Below are 18470 nucleotides of genomic sequence, written 5' to 3'. Positions count from 1 at the left end.
TGTCATCCTGGAATATTAGAATATCATCTGTTTGCACCACACTGCGCATCTAGTCCGGTAAATTGGCCTCATATTCCTTGGCCGTTACAAAACCATGTAGGGCAATCATCAGACCCAATGACTCCCACAAGATGGCTGCCTATGCATAGGTCTTGAACCCTCTCCTGGGGACCCCCCCAGCCATTACATCTATTCAATGTATCCCAGAGCTACCACACCTGAATCAACTTAACTAATTAACAAGCCCTTACCTGTTGAATCAGGTGAGCTAGTGCAGGACAAAAACTAAACTGTGAGATGGCTAGGGGGTCCCCAGGAGAGGGTTGAAGACCTATGCCATATTGGATCCCCCACTATGTTTAACAGTTGGCAGTTGACAATGTGGGCTGGAGGCATCCTTTGGCATTTTCCAAATGTAAACCCATCTGGTTTATGTAATAAGGTAAACAACAGACCATATCAGACCCAATTACCCTTTTCCATTTCTCAAGGGTCCAGGTTTGGTGTTCCATAAACTATGTTGTGTCTGTGTGTTGGACTGGGCTACAAGCAGTTTCTGAATGACACCCTTTCCATACATTCCAGATTTGTAATGCTGTCAACTTACAGTTTTTGCTGAGAATGGGTCATAAAGATACTGATTAATCTCTGAATTAGTTTGTGAGGCTGTAATTTAGGGCATTGAAAAACTGTCCTGTTAAGTGTCTGTCTATCCCTGTCGGTCACTGTGACCACGGATCTTGGCTGATGCTGGTTTCTTTGGAAGTTTGTTGCCTCATCCTGCTCTGCAACTGAAAACATGAAAGTGCTAATTGTCAGACTCTATTCGGACTGACACATATGTACTGCTAAGTGACAATAAACCTAATGTGACTCCTACAGCTGCGTTTGTAATTGTGACAAAGTAAAATAGGTTTCTTTTAAGATATTTCATAAATATTATTCTGCAAACCAGTATATGAAGCAGATATAAAAGCTCTGGCTTTGGTTGAGCTCTCTCATCAATACCTGTTAGCGCTATAGCCAACTTTCAACTGGTCGCAGTATTGACTATAAAAATGCCATTTAAAAAAAATAAACCCTTTGCTTGTTATCTTGCTTGTGGGTGATTAATTGTTTGTAATGAGCCAGCTATTTTGGGCGAACAGATATCTCAAGGGAGACCTTAACGAAAAGTTAAGCTACCTAGTACCATTACATTGATCTCCCTAGGTCCTAGGGGCAATGTTTTGTATGCGTACCTTTTAACCCCCGCTTTCCGCTGGGGAGATTACCGTGCTCTGTCGAAAATATTTGTCTATTATCTGATGGAGTAAGGTTCTCATTTGAAAAGCCAGATATTAACACAATTTGTCATTTTTCTTATTAGGCAGATTCGAAAAAACATTTAGGTAAGAGTAAGAGTTTCTATGGCAGAAAAAAACTGTCCAGGCTAGGGGAGTGTCCTATGGATGACTTGGGAGTCAAATCTGTTTGAAGAACTGTTTACATTTTTTAGCAGTAACAACTTCACTTGTGACAGTGCCACCATGAGACTGATTTATTGAACCAGAACAAACACAAACACAGTGAACTGCTGAAACCCTAAATACATAATCCAAGCACTATTTTGGAGTAAGGATGAAAAAGCAATTTGGTATGTAATGACTGCTCATCTTCTGGAAAGGCAAACCTAGCCAAGATGACAAACTACATATTAAAGGCCCTTATTTTTTGCAGTGAAGTCCAAAGTTGCACTTTGAAAGCTCACCACTCCCACCCAATTTGACGTAGAGTCTTGAAAATTGCTACATAGGTCTATCTTCTGACTCTGAACATGTTTACTAATGGGACCCATAAAGTCCGCCATGATGGATTTTCTGTCAAAAGACTTAAAAACACCAACTTCTATGGCAACTAATGACCGACCTTCACATGCTTTGACACTTGGCATCTATGGACAAAGGTCTTCAAAAGTTACATATGCCAGGCCAGTATGTCAAAAAACATGACCAATGAAAATGTGCAGGGGAGTGGTTTTGCATATATACACACACATATCCTACAAGAATAATGGTGTAATAATTCTACTTGGTACATATGTTGACAAAAATGATGTGACAAAAATGACTGCAAGCAATCAACCACACGGTGGGCACTATTGAGTCTGCCACATTTGCAAGCTTGCAGAGCTCAGTCCGTTTGAGATAAAATCTTATAAAAAGGTACACAGGTTCAAATCCTCCCAAGGAAAATATTTGCAATTAGGACCCATTAATTCAGTCATTATGGTATTTCAGCAATTCTGAATTTCTGAAATATGCTTCAAATGCTACTTGTATAGCTTTAAATGACCAATCTTGAGTGTGATTACAAGATCTGAGTTGTGAGTTTAGTTTATATGAATGAGGTTTCTATTTGGCTACATAGGGATACTAGTGAAAAGGAAAAAAAACATACATAACATAATGTGTCCTATTTAAAAAAAAAAAAAAAGCTAATTGGCTAGTACCAGCCTAATTCTGAAACCCACCAAATGCTGCTTCCCAGATAGCACACATACGTCTTGCCGATGTCAGCATAAGATCGGAAGAGTGAAAGCGGTTTAGAGTGTCGAGTGGAGGTACGTGTGAACGAGTGGAGGTACGTGTGAACGATCAAAAGAAATGTGTGGCCAGAAAATGGGTCTGTGATGGGCGGTTATATGCGTTTACTCTGTATAATCCTGCACGGTCTTAGTCATTTATTTCCTGACGTAAGTCCGATACAGACCAAATTGTGTTTCTACCTAATAATGTGAACTAAACAATGTGCGCAGTGTACCTAGCTAGCTAGCTAATTAAGTACACTGGTATTTTTTTAAACTGGGGCTTTCTAAACTTGTTTCAAGGTGAAGATATTTAGAAACTCAGTTTTCAGTGTTTACAGGGAAAACTGAGATTTTGCCTTGTAACGTCGGTGTGGCTCTTTTATCTCGGGTTTGACGTCAGAGTGTGTGCCGTTCTCTTTTGTTTACATGAGGTGATTTTGTGCAATTGCGGATGTAGCCAAAATAGTGCTGGTTTTAATCTTGCTAACGGGACTTTACGCCCAAATGTACAGTTACTCTCCCACTGTGTTTAGGAACAGAGGCAAAGTAGTGGTATTCCGATGGTCCAATTTGTAATACTACACATACATCATTATTTGTATTACCTTCATTAACTGTGCATGGTCCCTGTCATCTGTTACAGAATATTTTCTTGAAGAGCAGTGGGAGAAGTCATGTGTGACATCAGACCTCAACACTGACTAGGAGCAAGAATGCCAAAGAGACAGGCAACATATCAAGTGAGAAAATATTAGTTTTTTATTTTATTACTTTAGCCTGATGTGGGAAAGTATCAAGTGAGTAAAATATGTCCAAATAGACACAATTATTCTAGTAAAATAATCTGATTAAAAAGCCTTTTCAGCTAATTTTTTTGTGATTTCATATATAAACCAAAAAGACTCCGGTCATCATCCTCCTCAACAGCCTCAGGAGGAGGAAGATCATCTTCCTTCCAACACATCTCAACCATACCTCTCCACTAAAAAAAAGGAAAGGCAAGGAGGCTCCTCTGAAAGCCACTCTTCCATTGGTTGTGAGAGCAAACACAAACCACCAGAATGGCATTAGTAGTGGCAAGTGACACAGAAGGGTCAACAGGATCAGATATGAAGTAACATTATACTAATTTGATGTTTGTTCTTTAAGTTACTAGCCATCCAGATCCAAGTTCCAGGCCAGGCCAGATCACAGGCCAGACCAGCATCTGAAAGGAATTAACTTAAATAGACCTGGTGATTAACTTACCAGAACATACACATGCCACGATCCAGGGCTGCTTTGAAACCAGAGCATGGCACCTGGACCGTGACACAGCTTGACGATTATTTTCATATCTTCTATTTGTGTCCCAACAGCGAGTTGGAGGCCAGGAGTGGAGGTCCAACCTACAACTTCAAGTCAAATGGAAGAATGTAACACTCTTGGAAGTAGGTTGAATGAGTAAAAGTAGTCATGTTATACTTTCAATGTTACTCAGCCCTGTCCTTGTCTCTTCTAGCTCCAAGACCTTGTTTTCAGACCTGTGAGCAACGTGTCCCACCAAACTCTACAGGTACTTGTTGTTTAACATTATAAATAAAATGACTGGAGGGTCCCTTGGAAATACTTTTAAAGACTTTGCACCTACTTCAAACACCTGATTCAACTAAAATGTTAAAGAAGTATGACAAAGCCTAACAGTACAAATGTGCAGTTTTAATGCTTTGTTTGCATTTCAGACCTTAAAGTTGTCCTCAACCGGGTACAGAATGTTAAGCAAACCATGTGGTGTGTGTTCGAGAAGGTCTTCACACCGGACTTGGCAACCCAACTGAACGGGTGCGGGAGGGGGCAGAAAGACTGTCATCCAGTCAATGCCAATGAAGGATGCTATAGTGTGTAAGTTGAACACTTGCTTATTTCTACAGAAGTTAAACATTGGTGGACAAAACCAACTCATCATTGGAAATGTGGATGCTGCCCATACTTCAGTGTTTCCTCTGGAAGTGTATCTTGCTGTGGTGGGAATGTTATTCAGCGGGGCTGCCCTCCATCTATTCTCTCTTCCCTCCCCTCCATCTCTTTTCTTCCTCACTTCCTCTTCTATCCTCTGTTCCACTGTGGTCTACTCTCTCCTCTTCCATGTACCTTGTTTGCACTCTACTTTCTGGACCACTCTGTACCTCTTTATCTAGACTATTGTCTCCCCTGCCTACTGAAGTAATGCGTACACTCATGAAAACACAGAGCATAACCTTTAAGAGATGGTAATAATTTCTCTTAATTAAAAGGTTATTCAGGTTCAAGTATAATACATAATTTAACCCAACTTCAAAGTTGCCTGACACTTGCCCCTTCTCCCCCATTCTCTTTTGTTGCAAAAGGCTTAAACTATTTACTCCTGAAGAAAAACACATTGAAAACCGATACATTTATGTTGGATTTAATGTTGGATTAACAATCATGGAAACAGTAATCACCTTTCTTTCCCATTCTGACATTCAGTTTGGAGCTCAGGAGATTGTCTTGACCAGGACCACACCCCTAAATGCATTGAAGCAACTGCCATGTGATTGGTTGATTAGATAATTGCATTAATGAGAAATTGAAAAGGTGTTCCTAATAATCCTTTAGGTGAGTATATATATATATATATATATACACACCACCATGTAACCATCCTCTGATGGCTACTTCCAGCAGGATAACGCACCACGTCACAAAGCTCAAATAATTTCAAATTGGTTTCTTGAACATGACAATGAGTTCACTGTACTGAAATGGCCCCCACAATCACCAGATCTCAACCCAATAGAGCAACTTTGGGATGTGGTGGAACGGGAGCTTCGTGCCCTGGATGTGCATCCCACAAATCTCCATCAACTGCAAGATGCTATCCTATCAATATGGGCCAACATTTCTAAAGAATGCTTTCAGCACCATGTAGAATTAAGGCAGTTCTGAAGGCGAAATGGTTCAAACACAGTATTAGTATGGTGTTCCTAATAATCCTTTAGGTGAGTGTATATATATACATATAAAAGGAACATCCCTGGAAGAACAGTGCAAAGACTTTACAATATGACCCAAGCTACAGTCAGATGAAGATAGTATTTGGGAAAAGCTGGTAAAGTGATGAATGTGTTTCTAATTTTCAGTAGCTAATTTTGGGAGTAAGATTGTTTTTCCTAATATACAAACAAAGTAAAACAAACACAAACACAGTCAGTATCCACTAGACCAGACCACGACTGCATCACCAGGTGCCCAAGCTAGTAGTTTTCCGCTCAGGCATATCTGTCTGAAGCTATGTGGCAGACGTGATTGCACGGACCCATTGATGGTGTTATATATAAACAGGCAGGGCTGGACCCATCCTCATTCGCTGTTGAACCTGGTCCGTTCTGTTATGATACAGTGCTGGTACTCTCAACCTGAGTGTTAATGTACTATCCAGGAGGGCTCGACTACCCTAAAATGGCTGCTCCCTGTGGCGGTCTCCCACATATGGGAAGTGTTTGACAGTGCAAACGCAGATCTTTCGGCATTGCGGGACCCGTGCTCTCCAGTAGGAACCAATGTGCTGGTTCCCCAGTGGCTCTGGATTCTACTATTCATATTCCAACCCATAGATGTCTGAAAAATTTAAGGGGAGCCGGACCTGGTGTGTGGGTGCACGTAATTGCGCATTCACAAAAAAATGTATGACCGTGTAGTAAAACATATAATTTAATATAGCTGCCATGTTTCCAGAATTCTATGAAATATCGTATATACTTCAATTATCAGTAACATTGTTACTGGTTCCCACAATAAACAGAACTGCTTTGGGTAAATGCCTGTAAACCAATTTCAGAGTTGAGTGTAAGCTACCTGCATTTAAATAGGGTAGGCACATCTGTAAGGACTTTTAAATGACAGAAACACTGCAAGTAATACTGTCATCATGAAAATGTCACATTTGAAAATGTGTAGGACATAATATATCTTATTTTGGGGAAAAAAATAGTTTGATTTATATTTCGTTCTCTTGGATTTGTTATACTGTATGAATGTTTTACCATGGTTTTTCTTTCCTTTTTATCATTGTTAGTATCCACTCGTATAATAGGCCGAATGAACATCAAAAAGCTATTTATCCTGAAAATGATTTTTTAGGAAAACTAAGGGTACCTTAAAGGGTCTTTAAGGCCACTGTTTCGTCACGATTCCGCATGTGCCTGCTCGGTTTGCTGCTGCTGACAGGAAACATGGCGCTCGAGGAACCGAACGGAGATTTTCCGTATTTACCTTCAGGGGTGGCAGAGGGTAAGCTTGCGATTTCCCACGCTAAATATAATTGACATTCTCTTTGGTCTAGTATGGTATGCATTATTAATGGTTGAGAAAGGGCTACCACCATAGCTTGTGTGAGCAGAACATAAACAGTCAAAGCTTACATAGCTAGCAAGTTCAATACCACTGCACTAATTCCACTATGTTAGCTAGCATCTTAGCTGCATTCTCCAAGGTCGATGCAAGGCATTAGCTTATTCAGTGGTACTATTGGCTAACTAACAGTTAATATTATTTCCGAAGCAACCTTGGAGGACTGCGTTGATTCAAGTGTACCTTTACTTAACTTCACACTCATGTATTTAAAGTAAAGCTAAATTAGCTAAATTAAGACGTAGTTCAGGTAGCCTAATATCCTGAAAACCCAGCGGAGACGAAGATATGTCGCCGGGTTCTCCTTTGACGTCCATGGCATGCTTGTTCAATTAGCCAGCACCATGTCGTTATAATATATAAAAATACGTTCGTTACTCTACAAAATTTGAAATGACGCAGATCAGGCAATCCTGCCATTACTAAATGTTAGTATTTTGTAAAGCTCGTTATTGGGGCGGGGGGGGGGGGGGGGGGAATTGGAGATGCCTATGGTGGATTTATATTTGGTTTAATGTATATATGTTACATACCATGCAATCCTTGGCGTAACTAGAAACCTCCCCTGATTTTACGGTATCCTCTGCCTAGGTTCTGAGGCATCGCTAACGAAGCTAGCAGCAGCAGCTTGTTTTGGAAGCTACTTACAATAACAACATAAAGCCATGCTGTACTATCACTAGTAAATTCAACCACACACCCTCACACAAACCGTGGAGTTTAGTTTTATAATCCTAAATGTGCCTTAGCTGTGAACTCTAGCCCTTTATGACCGGCCAAAGAGCATCGTTGATAGTGATACCAAAAATGTATCTTTTTCTGTTTGTATATTTTATCATTTCTTTTTGTAAGCAATGCTGAAAACCTTTTTATTTTTCAGTAAACAAAATGATAAAGGAGAATGGTGAACTGTTTTCTGATGCTGTGTGCAAAGTCTGCAGTGCTGTCCTGAATTCTGACTCCCAGAAACTTGCACATTATCAGGTCAGTGATTCAACTTGAGTTTTGTACCTATGTGGCTGTCTTCTTGACCTTCTGATTATTTCATTTTTTACATTGTTGAATTTTTTACAGAGCAAAAAGCATGCCAACAAAGTGAGACGCTATATGAGCATCCACAACGAAGAGGAGCCTGCCATCAAAAGATTCAAGTCACCTTCCGGAGACAGTGTAAGTTTACTTGTCAGCTAGAACGGATTTTATCCAGTTCTGCTCTGTCTAAGCAGCCTTTGGCCGACAGACAGCAGAACAAGCTGACATCTGCTTTAACTGTTTTTTCCTCTCACGGTTGCCCACCAATTCTAGGCTGGTAGCAATGGAGAGACGGACCGCTCCAAAGCCTGTCACATATGTAACATGACATTCTCTTCTCCGGTGGTGGCTGAGTCCCACTACCAGGGCAAGGTGCATACAAAGAACCTGAGACTAAAGACCTTTGGACATCAGCCCCCAGGTAATACATCCATACATGCATATGACACATACATCTATGACAAAAGGCAGTTTTACATCTTATATACATCATGCATTTCATTTTAGTCCCTGGGATGGGTTATTCTTCCATCTCACTTGCACATGTCAGATGTTGCCGACTCTTTGTATCTTGACTCCATATTGTCCCGTAGCACCAGCCCAAACCGTGGCCCCAACGATGAAGAAGAAAGACGCCCAGTCCGAGGAGACGGGCAGTGTGTCTGACGACCAGGACCGGTTCTGTTCCATATGCCACGCCTCCTTTAACAACCCCCTCATGGCCAAGCAGCACTATGTTGGGAAGAAGCATAAAAAACAGCTGACTCAGCAGAAGTTGATGGAAACCTACGGGCCATCCACGGCACCAGGTAGCATCAGAACCTTCTCACATTGTTCAGAACCTAGGGATTTTTTTCAGGTAATCTATAAAAAAGGTTGGTGTAAATGGAAATATTAATATATTTTTTGTTCACATTGGCATAATTAAAAACTGAGGTTGTCTCTCAATTGTTAAAGAGCTAGCATCCAAAATAACGGACAGTTAATCCATTACTGAAGTCCTCCAGACTACAAAAAGATTATACGTTTTTTGACAATGGCCCATGTAAGGCTAAGCTTGGCAAGACAGTCAGGGAAACCCAAACTGGAGGGGAAAAAAGTAGTTGGTTGACAACTTTATGATATGGTTGTACACCTCTGCCAAGTGAAGATGCATGTCTCTGAAGATATGTCCTAGAAGTTAGGTGATATAGTACACACATGCTGGACCAATGCATTATTAGGTCGTCAGTTGGATGATGGTGAGACAAATGTAATAATTCTTCTCACTAGTCCCTCCTGTATTTGTCTCTAGCTTCCACAGTAAAGGGCTATCCATGCACTGTGTGCAACATCGAACTGAACTCTGTGGAACAGTATCAAGCTCACATCAGCGGCTCCAAACATAAGAACCAGTAAGTATCTCTGTTGCTTCGTTTCCACTGGTGCCCAACACTGGTGTTTTGCCCCAAAGTCCACACTGTTCTGTTTCCATTGACACGGACTGGTGCCAATAGGCCATGGCCAAGTAGGCCGACTATCACTTGCCCCGGACTTTAGTATTTAGGGCAGGGCTTACGGAGTGACGCGTTACGTGTTGTGAAAATGCCCCGTTTTGCTATTTGTGTAGTAATGTGTATAATTTGCTTAGTTTTAGGCTTCTTGTGATTGGTTTCATCTGATCTAACAAACAGATCCTTGATAAAATAAAGCAACAGGACAGGGAAGCAAAGACTCAACAGAAAGAGTTGGAGCAACCAAAGGTGATACGATGCCATTGACTCAATAGAAGTACAGAGCGCTGAGACCGAGATTTTGCCTGCAGAACCTGTAACAACACAAAATTACCTCAGAAATCTCCCAAATCCTTAAAGGTAGATAGTTTTGACAAAATACTTGTATTGAACTAAATAATGAATACACTGGCTTACAGTTGCAGTGTCACGAGTGTAGTTGGAGAAGGAGCCAGTCGCAGGAGTTTAAGGAAGAAATTCCAACGCTGTATTATAAACAAACTGAGCATGGCATTATTGTTTATTTTACTTGACCCCCAGAAAAAGATGGCCTTTTATTGTTCATAACCGGAAAACCAAATTGCTTTGATAGTTTACTCCCCCCCCCCCCCACCTGAGCCTGTCGTTAAGTCCATGGTACCAAACGTATTGTCAAAACAGGAATGTCTAGAGCCAACATTAGTATAAATCACCAGTGTAGCCCTGGTACTGGGGTAAAGCACCAGTGGAAATGCAGCATGTCTGTCTTTGTCTACCATCAGTCAGAAGCAGCAACCACTGGATGCAGACTGACTGACCGGTGTAGACCACTGCAGGGGCCTTCAGTCAGAAGCAGCAACCACTGGATGCAGACTGACTGACCGGTGTAGACCACACCAGGGGCCTTCAGTCAGAAGCAGCAACCACTGGATGCAGACTGACTGACCGGTGTAGACCACACCAGGGGCCCTTAGTCAGAAGCAGCAACCACTGGATGCAGACTGACTGACCGGTGTAGACCACACCAGGGGCCCTTAGTCAGAAGCAGCAACCACTGGATGCAGACTGACTGACCGGTGTAGACCACACCAGGGGCCCTCAGTCAGAAGCAGCAACCACTGGATGCAGACTGACTGACCGGTGTAGACCACACCAGGGGCCCTTAGTCAGAAGCAGCAACCACTGGATGCAGACTGACTGACCGGTGTAGACCACACCAGGGGCCCTCAGTCAGAAGCAGCAAACACTGGATGCAGACTGACCGGTGTAGACCACACCAGGGGCCTTCAGTCAGAAGTAGGGCTGTCAAAATTGCTCAAAAAGTTTGAATATTCCCTCTAAAAAACCCACAATATTCGAACTATTCAAACATCTGGTTGCACATGCGCATTTTGTCAATAACAGGACAAATTAATACAAAGAGACATAACTACTTGTATAGGTAATATTTTTAAGTTTAAACATATTTGACAACGTATAACCTACACAAAAACAAGTAAATCAAATGATGACCAAGACCGCAGACCACACGCTTGCTTGCTCCCTCACGCTAGCACTTTCTCTCTCTCGCCCTCACGCTCTGCGCAATGTGCGGCTGTGCGCATAACGGTTTAAAATTAACAACAATAAACACATTTTGAGTGCTGATCAAGAGTTTTGTGCAAGCAATTTAAGGTCGCAACTATTGTCCCAAATATAGCAGGCTTCATTCAGTGATTGAAACCAATATTATTAACATTAATTGAAGTTTCACAGTAGCCTATATAGAACCGACATTGAACGCTCCGAGCGAGCTGTGCTGTGGTAAACATTGAGCTTTTCCTTGACATGAAACGGTAAATAATCAAACCAGTGGAAGCAGTGCATTTAACCTTTATTCATGCATATCTATTCAGTCATAGCATACACTTTAGTAATGTTTCTGTTTAACGTTAAAAACAATGAGGCACACAATTCAGAGAAATGGGACAGCAAAGAACTTTTACCCTGAGGTTAATAAAAAATAAAGTGCTTTTAAAAATGACAAGGCTACTTACATTTACTATATTCCCGGCGGAGGAAAAGACGCATTCAGAGCGCACTGAGGATCCAGGGATGGAAAGATATTTCTTTGCCATCTGGGCGACGTGAGGGTATCTCCCAGAGCCCAAAGTTTTCCACCACATAAGAGGATTTTGTTGAGCAGGTATTGGAGACTCTTGTTCATACATCTTTTTGAAGCAGCAGACTGATGTCCTGGTCTGGGCTGTCCGTGCAATATGTGTCTCCGAAGAGACAACGGCGTCATCTGCTATGGGGTTTCTCAGCGGGTTGCCAAAATCCAAAGTACTTCCAGACATGGCTTTTTAGATTTTGGGGGGTTAAAAACGCTTTCTCTGATGAGGTCGAGTTGGGCTCTGCACTTTATGCCATCTTCCATGCAAGACAAGTCAACTGTCAGCAGTGACGCTGTGCCAGACAGTGCGACTCCTATGACCTGTCCCTGAACCCTCCGGCGCGCTAGCGTGCCCACTCGCAAAGCAGTGGGCTACCGCAAGCGTTTTTTTTCCCCCCACATTTTTTTAATTAGAATATTAATTTTCACCTTCGAAATTCGTTTTTTAAAAACTACTTGAATATATATTCGAATTTAGAAAATTCGTTGACCGCCCTAGTCAGAAGCAGCAACCACTGGATGCAGACTGACTGACTGGTGTAGACCACCGCAGGGGCCCTCAGTCAGGAATATCAACTGAAACACATGGGAAAAATCTTATCAATAGAAATATGAATAGCTTACAAGAATGCGCAAACTCTTTCCTGCAACGTCATAGGCTTACAGGCTACGCATGTAGCAAGTGTCAAAACCCTACAGCCTGTAGCTGATCCAAAAACTGTTAGGACCAATAGGTTGTAAAACTAAGTCCTTTCAGTGGGCATATCAGTTTGAAAACAAGACGAACAATCGCCCCATGTGTAGCGTACTCCAGTTTGATAAATCCCAATATTGGACACGTATATCGTAGGATTTCCACACACGCCAGAATTTTGTTAGAAATGTATGCAAGGTTGATACATCAGGTCCCAGGTGCAGACTGGCTGACTGGCATACACCACACCAGGTGCAGACTGGCTGACTGGCATACACCACACCAGGTGCAGACTGGCTGACTGGCATACACCACACCAGGTGCAGACTGGCTGACTGGCATACACCACACCAGGTGCAGACTGGCTGACTGGCATACACCACACCAGGTGCAGACTGGCTGACTGGCATACACCACACCAGGTGCAGACTGGCTGACTGGCATACACCACACCAGGTGCAGACTGGCTGACTGGCATACACCACACCAGGTGCAGACTGGCTGACTGGCATACACCACACCAGGTGCAGACTGGCTGACTGGCGTAGAATTCACCCAGAGTTTGTTTAAACTCCAAACAGAAGTAACATATTGAGAAAATAGCTGTTATCTTCTGATGTGATTTGTTTAATCTTTTATATAGCTTTGTATTAAAAGGTTTAACTTATTTCTAGTGTCAGAGGGAAGAAAGGAAGCAACCCAGCATTCGTCAGCCCATCTGAAAACCAGTACCCGGCAGAAAACCAGCAGTCCGAGTTCCAGTATACGCCTGAAGCCCAACCAGTAAGGGAGGACTGGGAGGATTTCAACCAGGACTATGAGTGAAGAGACTCCCAATACTCCCTGTATCTCTCTTACAACCACAGCTCACAAACTAATGGTGTCCCTTCCTTAGGGCCAGGAGGATATCCCCGTCACATTACCTAACTAGGTAAAATTCTGTGTCCATGTTACAATATTGGCTATAATGATGAGCCGGAGTTAACTTGGACCCAGCGTTTTCCCTGTTATGTTCACATCAGGAAAAACCCCATGGACAGAAAGCAGCCTTTCTGTATCCTTCCTGCTTCTGTTTCAATAGTGTTGTTGTATCTGCCTTTCTGGAGGAATCCCATCTATTTACTCCAGCTTTACATGATTCTGCCTGTTATCAGAAAGACAGTCAGTCTATCTAATCCAAGGCTATATCCCAGTACATGTTGGTTGTGTTTTCAGTTGGTCAGACCAGAGAGGACTAGCAACATCCTGGACATATTATCTCTTCTGTTCAGTTCAAAATTGTAAAATATTTCAGACTTGATACAGTACACAATATGACTGGACAGATATTTCCTGGAAATTCTTGTCACTGACTTGGTGGATTTGCAACAGTGTTCTGATTTAACAGGAAATACATTTGTTTTTATTTAGCCAACTCATTCCTTTTTGACCGGTCTCTGTTTTTACATAACTTGTTGTTCACTTTGATTGGCTGAAAGGAAAAATTCCCCTGCATTTCTGCCCCATGAGGATACTCCCAGGCTGGCCTAGCAATGTTCTTCTGTGAGATATTGCTCGATGGCAAGGTGGTATATTTTCTTTTACCATTTTAATTTAAAGCAATTCCCAGAATGGATTTCATATTCAGAGGGACTACATTGGTCCTTCTTAAGTACTGGTTGTATCTATTTTACTGTTAGCAACAGGGTGGGAGTTCTTTTTGCATGGCCCGGCATGCTGCTTAAGCAGCGTTTGCAAATTTGAGACATTCCATTGGTCTGTAATTAACCACCCACCCTGGAGTCTGGGCTATGCAAAATTAATTGGCCCTTGGAGAGTGACTTGCGCTGCATTTAAGCAAACTATAAAAATGTGGCTGCCTCTGTAACACAGCTCTAAAAGTCAAAACCATAGAATATGCATTACATTTTCTGTACCTGCCAACCACTGTGTTTGTGAGGACCTTTTACTTTGTCTATTGTTAATAAATGACTGCCATGACTCCGTTTTTCAACAGTTGCATAATCTGATTTCAGCTATTGGAAGTGATAAAATGTTTAAATGGAACAGGCGTCCCTGTTGAAATGACACGCCCATTCTGTTCACTCCATTTCTGTGAATCATTGAGTGAGTCACCTACTGTAACTCACTTTTCATTGATTCATTTAATGTTTATCCATTTCATCAAATCTGATTGCTGATATCCGATCAAATAATTATTGAAAAACTGTATACAGAGGATAAATACAATGTATACCCATTTTATTATATGTTTGGTTTACAGTGCTGTCAAACCAACTATACTTTGCAATGAAGATGTCATATTCTAACTGCTCTTTATTAGGGATGTGCTGTAAGTTCCAGAGCTTAGATAGCTTTGTCATTTTGTTGTTTTTATTCCTGTTTGTTTTTCTGTGTTTGTTTGTTTAGTCACACAGGAAAAGTAAATGAAGCAGCCTTCTTACTATGTGAAATACGCCTTTACTAGACATCTGCTGTGGTAAGTCATAGTTGTAGAAGTCATGCAATGCTGTTTTACTCCATACTTGTCCATCTTCTGTTAGGGGCATGAAAGATGTTGAGAATGTTGGTAGTTAATGTCTGAGAATGACATTTGAATGGACTTAGTCAGATTGTTTCTGTGTTGAAACTAAAGTAAGCTATTTTGAAAGCTGCTTGTTTTGTGTAGTTAGTGCTGATACTTAAAAATGTTTTTGTAGCATTTAAGGAAAATACATTTTCTTGAACATGCTTCATAGACTGCCTGTGTCAGATCATATGAGGTACTGAATGTGCAGAAACTTTGCTGCGGTCCCCAGTGCGTTAGTTACTTACAGACCAGGGATCCTGAATTGGTACTTTTAATTTCCGTTTCTAATGGAAGTCATGTATAGATCTGTGAAAGCATAAACCCATCCTATCACCAGGATTTCACTTTTCAGAAGTTAATTTTGGTTATGTAATTTTTTGTTGTTGTCATGAGTTGTTTTATCCGATTATGAAGTTGGATATTGTAATATTGAATGTCACGCAGCTTTGGCTGAAGAAACGCATCGCATTGGTTTTGGATGTGAATTAGAAGAGGGCTTCTAAATATGTTGTGTAACTAGCAAAAACAATGGCCTTTTATTTTAGAGCTCATTGTTGTATTAGTTATTGATGTCAGTTCAAATTTATTTTCAATACAAACTGTATGCATAAGGAAGTGCTAGAAAAAATATGTATCTAGTATAAAAAAGTTTCAAGAACCGTATTTCCTGTATTTTTTTTCTTTTCTGTTTTCTCCTTAATTCCTCAACCAAATATGTCTACTCCTTGACCATGTTACTGTACATAGACTGTGACTTCATGGGGTTACCACTGGATGGCACCCTTACCTTCCTAGCAACTTGGGAACATTGAACATCGTATTGACAAACGTCCGGTAAACACAGGCAGACCGCAATAGAAAATGTTACCACATCAAGATTCAAACCCGGGCCTTCCGCGGGAAAAGCTGTGTCGTTAACCACTACACACAGAGTTGTACAGTTGCTGAGTGTCAGTATAGCCTCTTGTCTCTACCCTGAACAAATCCTCTTTTGTTATTGTCCGTTTTAATAGTTAATTTGCCATTCATGAATGTCATTGATTCAGTTAAACTGACTAACTTTTCTTACTATGTATTTTGTTTGCCACTGTCCATTTGAACAGCGTATTAGCCAGTAATAAAAGCTTCGCTTGTGAGGAGATACGAACTCAGGACCTATAGTTCGCAAGTCCACTTCTCTAACCACTCCACGTCAGTCGCTTGCTCTAGCCATCTCCACTTACGCGGTACGGCAAGAGAACAGTAAGCTTTTCTACATGTTTTATGCTATTCCAATTTTATTTTCATAACCACATACTAGTTAAGTAAAGTACATCTATGTTGATTCAATTCTCAACTCCTTGACCCTCTATTTGCAAGGAATCTTGGGCTAATTAGGGGTTATGTTTTGAATTTGTATATAATGGAGAGAGAGTGCCTAATTATAAAACCAATGCATTTTTCTAATATGTTGATTCATGGTTAACATTCCTATGTCCAATATTAAATATTTAACCTTAAAGTTTATTTAAAACAAAAATGTCAGAGGAAAATGTATAAAATTTAAATATCAAATTTCCCAATGTTTGTATTTACTGATTCCCTCAACACTGTCACCCACTATTTAATCAACATCTGAAAACGGGGGTTGCTCAAAGTGGGTTGTTTTGGGGAAGGGCTGGTTTGTGAACTTTTGTCCCACTTCATGAAATCACTGTAATCTGATAATAGACCAATGAATGTTCATTTGGTAAGGGGGTGGGCTGTAGAACATGCTATAAGCCAATCAGAGCCTTATATGTAAATTTATACCAATTTGTTACCTCCACATACCACCTAAGGCTACAGGCGAAAGGAGGCTCATAGAAATGAATTATATTCAAACTAATTTATGTACGGGCTTTAAAACATCTGTACTTGGTTAATGATTTTCCTTACTTATTTAACTTCTATATTTTGTGTTTTGTCTAGAATGTATTCTAAAATAGGCCAACTTGTTTTCAAGTACACAGTGATAAAACCTGGGAGGGAAGTTATTAACTAACATACAAAGGCTGCTTTTTGCTTCTATGTGCCTATTCAGGACATTGCTCCTGCACCATAGAAGTCAATGAGCTTGATTTGGCATAGGTACAAGTCCCATTCATAACATATGTGTGTGTTGGGGGCGGGGGGGGGGGGGGGGGGGGTCGTCAGTCTTTTCATTGATAACATCTATTTACTCAAATGGGGAGGTGTCTGGGCCCTCCATTCATAGGGCCGGGCCCTACTAGCTCTCTGTCAGAGGCGCCAAGGTTTATAAACACTGCAGCCCCACGTAAGCCAACTCATGTCTGGAACAGGCCCAGCATACAGCCCCCTGTTGTGGCGCAGAAGACAGGATCGCAATGCTGTATCGTTAAAACCTTTTCTATAAACATTAACAGGCTGCCCAGTGTGTTTACGGTGGTGCTGTCATTGTGTGTAACTGTGCAGGCCACCTGATCTTGTCAGGAGGGGAAACGGCCAGACAGGAAGACTCGTCTTGTTCAGGGTGAATGGGCTGCTCTTTGTTTGGAGCGAGAGATGGAAGCCAGCACGGACATGATAACAACCCAAAATGCGCAGGCGAAATGAAAGAATAACCCATATGAACCATGTCAACTTCTGTGAAATTACTGATTTGAGAAGTAAGGAGGATTCCCAAACAATTGTTTTTTTTGTCTTGTTCGGTATTGTATGTTTGGAGTCTGAGGCCTAGTCCTGTGATTGTCTTGTAACCACTGCATCCACAATTATTAGGCAAATCATATTCCTCAAGATTTATTGTTGAACAAACACAATGCTCTCAGTCAATCCAAAATATAATTGAACCTCAAACCTGAATGTTTAACAAAGGAAAAATGTGTTTTGATCTTTCTCAGGGGAATACATAAGTGTGCACAATTATTAGGCAACAATTAGAGTGCAGAATTATTAGGCAACTAAATTACAAAAATAATTTCTCCAACTCACTTGTTTATTTGTAAGTGCAGAAAATGACAATTAAAATGTCTGGCCTTTCAAAAATATTCAGTGACTGATATAGGCACACTTTTCAATAACTGCCATGAGCCATCCATCCATGCAGTCTGTCAGTTTCTTGATCTGTTCATGATCAACTTTTGCTGAAGCAGCAACCACAGCCTCCAAATGTTTTGTGAAGAGGTGTATTGTCTTCCCTGACTGTAAATCTCACATTTGAGAAGGGTCCAGAAGTTCTCAAAAGGATTTAAGGAAGGGGGCCAGGTCATTATTCTGGCATTTTGAGGCCCTTGCTTGCTAGCCAAGCAGTGGAGTACTTGGATGCATGTGATGGAGCATTGTCCTGCATAAAGAACATGGCCTTCTTGAATGCTGAGGACTTCTTCCTGTACCACTGCTTGAAGAAAATATCTTCCAGAACCTGGAAGTAGTTATGGGAGTTGAGTTTCAGTCCATCTTCAACCCGAAAAGGTCCAACTACCTCATCCTTAATGATAGCAGCCCATACCAGTACCCCTCCTCCACCTGGCTGGTGCCTGATTCGAAGTGGTGCCCTGTGTCCATTAGTGATCCAGCCACAGGCCCGT

General features: G+C 41.3%; 1 protein-coding gene across 3 annotated transcripts; it reads left to right on the top strand.

Annotated features, from left to right (window-relative positions):
* The first annotated feature begins 6741 nt into the window (after window positions 1-6741).
* Window positions 6742-15564, top strand: znf346 (zinc finger protein 346). Of its 3 annotated transcripts, none has more exons than XM_013134526.4 (7): window positions 6742-6859; window positions 7860-7963; window positions 8054-8149; window positions 8285-8432; window positions 8605-8820; window positions 9306-9405; window positions 10266-10941. In XM_013134526.4, the coding sequence occupies exons 1-7, from the start codon at window positions 6766-6768 to the stop codon at window positions 10294-10296; spliced, it is 789 nt and encodes a 262-aa protein (XP_012989980.2). In that variant the 5' UTR covers window positions 6742-6765; the 3' UTR covers window positions 10297-10941. The 3 variants fall into 3 exon arrangements, with proteins under 3 accessions (XP_012989980.2, XP_010869247.2, XP_010869248.2); XM_010870945.5 differs by lacking the exon at window positions 10266-10941 and adding an exon at window positions 13007-15564 and having other exon boundaries at window positions 6752-6859; XM_010870946.4 differs by lacking the exons at window positions 6742-6859; window positions 10266-10941 and adding exons at window positions 7560-7661; window positions 13007-15564.
* The last annotated feature ends 2906 nt before the right edge of the window (window positions 15565-18470 follow it).

Source organism: Esox lucius, chromosome 7 (assembly GCF_011004845.1).
Source record: "Esox lucius isolate fEsoLuc1 chromosome 7, fEsoLuc1.pri, whole genome shotgun sequence".
In the NCBI taxonomy this organism is placed as follows: domain Eukaryota; kingdom Metazoa; phylum Chordata; class Actinopteri; order Esociformes; family Esocidae; genus Esox; species Esox lucius.
Note: the sequence above shows the minus strand (reverse complement) of the source record. Positions and strands in the feature narration are given on the sequence as shown.

What these genes read in the sequence shown, in the direction of transcription:
- znf346 (XM_010870945.5), top strand. Translation starts at nt 6,766, where the DNA reads ATGTGCCTGCTCGGTTTGCTGCTGCTGACAGGAAACATGGCGCTCGAG. An exon ending in AGAAACTTGCACATTATCAG is followed by an intron (nt 7,964 to 8,053) that starts GTCAGTGATTCA and finishes AATTTTTTACAG; the next exon opens with AGCAAAAAGCATGCCAACAA. An exon ending in AGTCACCTTCCGGAGACAGT is followed by an intron (nt 8,150 to 8,284) that starts GTAAGTTTACTT and finishes CACCAATTCTAG; the next exon opens with GCTGGTAGCAATGGAGAGAC.